The sequence below is a fragment of the Halyomorpha halys genome, unplaced genomic scaffold, assembly GCF_000696795.3.
Source record: "Halyomorpha halys isolate HHAL.00 unplaced genomic scaffold, Hhal_1.1 Scaffold461.1, whole genome shotgun sequence".
Classification (NCBI taxonomy): Eukaryota; Metazoa; Arthropoda; class Insecta; order Hemiptera; family Pentatomidae; genus Halyomorpha; species Halyomorpha halys.
Genome location: NW_027105824.1, coordinates 343,799 through 352,258, shown reverse-complemented (window position 1 = coordinate 352,258; position 8,460 = coordinate 343,799). Strand labels below are relative to the sequence as shown.

Below are 8,460 nucleotides of genomic sequence, written 5' to 3'. Positions count from 1 at the left end.
TTACTCAGAAGGAAGTATTTAGTGTAAGGTTTCTTGTATTCCATGAAACGTTTTAATTAGAAAACTCGTTCAGTTATAAGTGCTCTTCAGTTTATTAGTTTGTTTTTATTATTAGTTTAGATTCTCCCTTCTAAAATTATTAAAAACTAGCATGGAGATTTAATTTTATAATTAAAACAGATTGTCAAGATCAGGCTATTCCTGTTCAACCTTTTACTTAAAGAAGTTTTATTAATAATATCTTATAACTTGACTGTGATCACTGTATTGCCTGTGCCAAACTAATGGAAAAAAAATCAGTTAAATCATTCAACGTTTCTACTATAATATTTATTTATTATGACGTAATATAAAAACATAATATTTTATGCTGGAATTTTGTAAATGTATTATGTTCTTATATTATCTCAGAAGGACAAACCTTCATACTTATCAACTGGTTTATTAACCTATTCAGGACAACTCTTTTTCACCTTCTTTATGTTCGTCTAATACTATCCTTAATGAAGACAATATTCAAGGCCATCCAAAATGAAGTAAGTAGGGTAGGAAAAAGAGCTGAAATAGAATAGGCTAATTAGCAAAGAATAATTAAAGAAATGAAACAATCTTTAAAATGATGACGAAATCCTTTATAATTTAGGATATAATAAGATAAGCAATAAAGATGATAGAAGTCCGAAACTTGCCTGGTCTAGAGCAAGTAATCAAAGAAATAATAAAATTTGAGCGCTACTCTTGACATGAAAGTGGATTTGGATTCATTGTTAGTTGGGAAATATTTTTTGATATCACTTTGTGAATGTTTAATTTCATTGTATTTGTAATATTCACACAACAAAATAATCTTATAGCAGTATACTAAGTGAAATCACTCAAATAATGTGCTTGATTTTCAGAAACCTTGAAATCGTTTTAATCATTTTATTTTACGTTACATAAAGAATGAGTCTATTTTTTCCCGCGAACTTTAGGTCTTAAAATATTCTACTATAATTAGTCAAAACAAGGAATTTTTCCTAAAAACACATTTTTGAGTCAATTATCTGTTAGATATCGGCTGCGTTTGCTGTAAGATCCGATCAGATGAATACACTTTTAACGCAACTTACGTTCTAAAATTAATTTAGTTTCTGTATTGTTTAAACATATTATTTCTTGAGCTAAATATATGGTGTCTCTGAAAAAATTAATGGAATATTAATAACTATTTTGATTAAATGTGAATTGTATTATAATACTGATTAGGTAACAAAAAGAATATTTGAACTTTGAAACTTTATACTTAAGAAATATATATTCTAATTTAAAAAGTCAATAACTAGATTTCAGAATATAATCATTTGTAAAACTGAAATCAATAGATTTTTTTACTGTTTTATTAAAACTTTTGTTTGCATTTATTCTTCCTCTTGTCCATCCTCATGTGCGTCGAAGCTAGTTTCTGGGTTTTCCTCAATCGTTTGTACATTACACAATGGCTCTGTATATCCTTTTACATTGAGTATAATGAAAAATAAAAACAATAAGCCGAATATATAAAAAATAAAATAAAAAACTATTAAATTTCTTTCCAAAGGTTTACATGTGAGTTGTAGATTAATGAGATTAATTATGAGTTATATAATGTAGATTAATAGAGTTAAACGTAGATTAATGAGAGGAGAATATGGTCGGGGAGAGGCGAAATCAGAAGGCCTACAGTACTACAAAGCCAATAACAATAATATGTTTATGTGATAGGATATTTGTATTATACTGTGTCCTAAAATATTCAATTAAAACGAAGCTGAAGAAGTTCTGCACTAAATAAAGGAATACATGTTTGAACTGCCATAAACTTATGCTATTTACTACAGACTAGAAAACTAATTATAGTTAATGGGCTGTATATTAGTATTTTACACTTTACTCTTTGGATATAAACATTTTTAATATAATCACGGTTCTCATTAAATCGTGTTGTTATTTCTTCCTCGCCTTCCTTTCATATATTTTTATTTATTTATTATATTTTTTTTGTGGCTCTTGAGAATCAGTCTATAATACAAATACGTTGAGGCGACGTTTTTCATTACCTAGAGATAGAAATACTTTATTTATCTATGCTGCCTAAATACATCAGGTTGCTATCTCAAACAGCATACTTATCAATCCGTAATCGGATATATATAAATTACACATACATGGTATATTCAGATATAAAGAGATATAATAATAAGATATAATAACCAATTTTTTTTTCCCTACTGTTTCCTTTTACAATCAATTTCGGTGTGTATAACAAATACAAATGTTTCAATTCATTCCTAATTTTCTTTCTCCAATTTCACCATTTCACAATTTTTTAATTCACCCGATCAACAAATTCGCTCTCCGGAATTCACCCTCCTAGATCCTCTTCAGTGACCCGCTTATTATAATAAAACTACATGTAGATAGTATAATTTAAGATTGAAAATTTCTGCAATTAAAACATTACTTACAATTGTTTATTACAGCTTGCTTCACTTTGCTGTGATACAACTAATTCGATTGTGCCAGAACTCAATAGTGATGATTTTAAATTTTTGGTATCTGATTTTTTTTAAATTCCTGTATTTCAAACCTAATAAATACATCGTACATAATTAGCAACACTAAATATAAATAGACAAAATACAGAATAGAAATACGGACTACTTGCTAGAAAGAATCAAACCCAAACAAACCCTTCCTCCATTTCAACCCCAGGAGGCCCCTGGAGCCCCATTCTACAACACGAGGAGGCCCCTCACCTCCGGACTTAAAATAGCCCCTTTTTAGAATGGATATCTCATATATGACATTAAACATAACAGGTAACCTTAAAATACCAAAGGTAGTAAAAGGTAAGACACAACACGAATTACTTTTCTTTTTCACAGTAATGCACTTACTAATTCACTTCTTATTTCTGTTTTAGAGGGTTCGGAAAAAAAAAATTTCTTCCAGCCCAAACCTTGAGTCAGTGCCAATAGGAAGTAATGTTTTAATTATAAAAGTTATTAATCTTAAATTATACTATGTACATGTAGTTGTTTAATGATTAGTTTAAGAAATTTTACGTTCTAAAAAACGGTTTTTATTGTAGAGCATGACTAAGCAAACAATAAAGTTGTAAAACGTCACCTCATTATAGTTATTATTTACTGATCCTGAAGAGCCACAAAAATATCTATCTATAACATTTAAGAAAAACGTTTCCGGCTATCGTATAATAAATTTAAGGTATTAAAAAAATGAAATAAAAATACAAATACATATCCGTACATTTGCACATTTGTCATAAAATATTATCTTATGCCTCAATACTTCAATTATAGTGCAATATAGGTGGATCAAAAAAGATATTAGGTTGTAAAATGTGGGAGTAATTTAGTTTTTATAAAATTTTGTTATTAAATAGTGATATATTATTTTGAATTTCAAGATGTTTGTACTTACACTCTTGTAAATACTATATATTCAGCATCCTTTTCCGTCATCTTGAAAAAAAATATTTAGAAAAAACACTTTTTTTTTCAGATTTTCTTTAAGTTACATACTTTTAGTTCATTTTATGCTTAACGTTTCTTCCCTATGGTGTGGCCGGAGATTTGGCAGCGGCGGCCCCACCCTGCCATTTGTCCGGTAGTTGTAGTTGACAGGCAATGAAAAACCTGTTCGTGTTACGTAAATGGAATCGAACATCACGCGGAAGCCTTTTACCTCAAAATATTTTAGGGATATTCTTACAGAATGGACTCATCAATCCTCAGCTAAGTATCTCACTGTATACTTTCAAGTACCAACGGTTGAAAAAGGTTGTATCTCATCTGATATATGTAATAAACACGTAACGTAACTTACTAATTCATGTTTTTCTTTTCCGTTTTAGAAGGATCAGGAAAAAAATACCATCACCGAAAGGTTAATTAAGTTTATTATAAGCACAAGGCAGGTATATTATTTTATTTTTTCCGATCCCTCTAAAACAGAAAAAATAATTAATTAGTGAATGCTTTGTTATGTGAAAAAAGAATAAATCGTATTGGGTATTACCTTTTGCTACCTTTGGTATTTTAAGGTTACCTATAGTGTTTATTTATTATTTGTGAAATGGCCATTCTAAATGGTCCTATTTTTAAACAGGTATATTATGATGAATTAATTTTCCTATTTTAATGTGTTTGAAAATATGGAAAACTTGAAATTTACTTACATTGCTTTAAATAATAAAAAAATTTTTCATTGCATTTCTATTAATTTTTTTTTCTGGTGTTTATTTAAGTTTTGGAATGATAAGTCAAAAGTGAATTCTCATTAATCAGAGAAGATAATTTCATGTTATTCTTTCTTGGTAATTATTCGAAAATTGTTACGGTTCCGCGAGGCGCGCATAAGTGAGCGCCGAAAAGAGATGGGTAGTGGGGATGTGACAGAGCGTCAGTGGGGGCCGGACGGAGCACCAGTTCGGAGCTAGGGCTTCTTTCAGATCGTGTGAAGTGCGTGCGTGTGTATCTGTCGTCTGTGTCCGCGTCATGGCCTCTTAGTAATTATAAAATTACGTTAGTAATAATAATTATAGCTATAGCAATTGGCTAAGATAAATCGACGTCATGGCTGTTTGCCTGTATCTGTCCGCTGTTCTGTTAGCCTGCCTCTATGTCGGTATGGTCGTATCCGTACCCTCTGCGGTGCCTCTTCAGCTCAGAGCTCAGCAAGAAGATATTCCAGGTGAGGGAGCCTTATCATCATACATTTATTACAATTTATAAAAATATTGTGGTAATCTGTTATTATAAACTTATAAACATAATATCCGATAAATATTATTATAAACATGTCAACATAGTTTTAGTGCATATCTATGCATAATTGATTTTATTTAAAATATAAATTAATATTTATCTATTGCTTTCAAACTTTATGTTTTGACAACTAATTTATTATGATATTTAAATGATAGGTTTATCCCTTGGAAAGAAATTTTTGTTGAGAAATAATACTCCAATAATTTTTTTTATCTTTATAAATCTCATATTTACTGATCAAGTCATGTTCTAGTTTGTCCAATTTTAAATTTCCTGTTGGATTATTTTATTTCAGTAATTTCTTTATTTGAAATAAGTGGATAATGTCTGTATGATAACGAAATATGTCTGTTAGTAAAAGATTATATCACTTTCGTGCAAAGAAATATTTCACTGTCATATAGAAAATACACACTCGATAAAATTATAACAGCTTATGAAACACTTATTTAAGTGGTCTCAGGTGCCAGTCGAATCCTGTCGAGATTTTTAAGTGATGAGTGCCTGTGAATGGGTTTTGGTAGGACTACTTCATTGGATTATCACTTGTGTGGTTTTTATTTATCATTATTTTGTAATTTTGAGTGTAATTAGTGGCTTGAGGAAATATAATATTCAATTTATTTTTAATGAAAAAACTGGTTCCCATATTCAAAATATCAAAAATATGTGTATAAAACATTCAATAGTTTTCGTAAATGGGTATATGGACATTTTTCTTTTTAAATGAATTAGATACTTTATAAATTATTTTCATTTATATATTTGTAAAATAGTACATTAATAATATTTATTTGAACGAAAATTTACTTCAAATGTTATGAACTCCATAATAATCTACATAATTCATAATGTTCATTGCTTATTACGACAATTAGTTAGGTATTTCAAATCAAAATATTTATATTTTTGTTATGATAACGTTATTGATGAGAATAATGTATAAATCACTTGTAAGTGTTGTGTACGTATACATACACGCTTATAAGTGTTTACATGTACTGGTATACAAGAGGTAGTGGACGTAAATATGCCATTACTAGTAGTAGACGGATAGGGACAGGAGTAGCAGATGTTATGGTTCCCTGGCGCCGGTGGTGTTTGTGATAGGGAGGCTGCTTTAGGCAGGGTCTTGTTATCACAGGTCAAAGGGCAATGCATCTTGGCTCCATGTAACGAGTCATCCACGTCTTGTGACAATTAGTTCAATAAAAGAGAAAAAAAGTAGGAAAAATTGGTGTACTAAGACTTATAAACATGAAGAGATATATTACCAAAAGTAATTACTAGTTAAATAGATGATATCATAATAAAACAATAACTACCAAAAATATAAAAATGCTGGGTTGTGTTACCTAGTAGAGATGTAAATATCATTTAAAAATATTTATGCATATATATTTTTCCTTTTATATCGAAATACATATCGACATTTTTAATCATTGATAGGAGAAGTAGATGATTTACATTAAATTGAAAGATTTCGTATTATCAATGTTTATATTTGTACTTCAATTGCCACAATTAAGTATTTATTTATTACTTATGACAAACAAAACATTAAAAAAATAGTTAATTTATTAAAATATACAATAAAAAAATAACATATTACTTGGCTCTAGAACAATTATAAATTAAATAGCCCAGTATAAAAAAAATTCAAAAAAAGAGGAAGAAAATCAAAATAGAATTTAATTATGTTACCTATCGTATTTTGAATAGAGCACAGATTGCTACGCAATTGGACGATTTAATTAAAATTCAACCTTCTTATTGCAAGGTTTCAGATTTTTATAACAAAAAATACCGTACTTCACTTAAAATGAGCACTTTTTTCAAAAATAAAAAACTTTATTCAAATATAATAAATTATATCCAATCCCAATATTTAATTTAATTATAAATTCTTATAATTGCACATTATGTTAAAGTAATATCACTCACTTATCAACTGCAATAATAATTAATCATTACCATTGCATAATAAAAGCAGCTACGAATAAGATATCTGGACATATATATGTATATCTCTTTATTTTATTAAGATAGAGATATATCATTAAAGTGGAAAAAAATAATTAAACCTATATGTCTGAAGTAATTGTTTTTGGATATATTGATTGAAAATATCGCTATTTTTTCAATATCCCAATTACTTGGTGTAATGCTACAATTTGCTATGGAAAAGAGTAGGGGGAGGCAAAATCTATAATTTTCCAACAATTTTGACCGGATTTATATACTGTATTAAATATTTTTATTTTCTAACTATGTAATAAAATATTATTTCATCATGATTTAGGTGAAATCTATTTTCCAAAAACGATTTACTGGTTAGCAGGTTTACTGCAATTTTAAAGTTATCCAATTTTTCAACTTTTAGGGTTTTCAAACCCTTATTTAGGAGGATGACCTCTCCTATATGAGTATTTTTACTGACCTTTTATTATAAGTATATCTTATGCATAAGATGAAAACTATTTATGCAACAAATTCATTAAAATTTGTTCATACAATTTTTATTAAAAATGAGCCTAAAAATGATTCACTCGAATTTCGATGTCATATTGATTTTTTTTTCACTTTTCACCTTTGAATTTTACCTTTGAATCTGTAAAAAAATTGGAAGAATGTATAACAAAACTTATCCTAAATAATAAAAATATGTAATAAAATAAATACAATAACGAAAAATCGTATTTTGTATAAATATCGGGGTAAGGAGTTTACAATCCCATTTTTTTCTTCTAATTTTCTTTCATAATCAAACTTTGTTCCTTAAGACTTGCATGGGATGGATTAAATGAGTTAGTTATTAATCGAATTTGTATAATTCTACTTCATTTTTTTCTTAGTGCAATAGAGAATGTGCTAATGTTGGGTACTTCAGCTGACAACAGAAGGCTGCAGAGAAAGATAATATGTATGCAAATAATTGCTTATAGTTAATTGCCCCTTCCCTCTAAATAAATTCCTAGGCTCACTCTCACAAGCTAATAGAGACATTGAACTGTGCGATATATAGCCTATTACCCCAATTATATGGTAATGGTATTAAGCGAGGAAGGTGCTAGGGATCTTCATTTAGATTCTTTATAACTTGTTCTGTTCATCAGGTGTGAATTACGTCTAGAAGTTGTAATTATCGAGGTACAGATGCAATTTCTGAAGCATCTTAAGACATACAAGTGGCTTGAATTTCCAATCTACAAAAAAAAAAAAAATAGGTGAGTTGTGGAATTGAACCCTTAAGTTTAGTTCAGAGCGAATTTAGTAATTTCATTTTATATAATTTAATCTTGGAAAGTTGTCCTATGTCTAATTTTATAAAATATGGTTTATGTATTTTACTTCCAAAACATAATCTGATATTTGTAAAGACTTCCAATCGTTGCTAATAAAACTCAAGCATTAACATTTTATAACTTTATTTTAAACCGTTTTACACATTTTCTAAAGAGTCAATACGAATACTACACACTCAAGGTTGGCGGAACTTACACAAATGCGGATTTGCTTTATATTTTTAAAACATTCTCTCAAAATAATATACTTTTATACAACTCATCGGAGGAGGTATTTATAACTGTTACATGACCACTAGAACTATGTTATGACGTTTTATATATATTTTATATGTATATAA

General features: G+C 28.6%; 1 protein-coding gene across 3 annotated transcripts in view; it reads left to right on the top strand.

The window, feature by feature from the left end:
- The first annotated feature begins 4,449 nt into the window (after positions 1–4,449).
- Positions 4,450–8,460, top strand: part of LOC106683069 (BMP and activin membrane-bound inhibitor homolog) — a 147,130-nt gene continuing 143,119 nt past the window's right edge. For 2 of the 3 annotated variants that reach the window (XM_067053535.1, XM_067053537.1), the window contains exon 1: positions 4,458–4,737. In XM_067053535.1, the coding sequence (XP_066909636.1) occupies positions 4,620–4,737 (118 nt within the window). In that variant the 5' untranslated portion in view covers positions 4,458–4,619. Of the gene's footprint in view, positions 4,738–8,460 lie in introns of all 3 variants that reach the window. The other variant, XM_067053534.1, reaches the window with a different exon arrangement.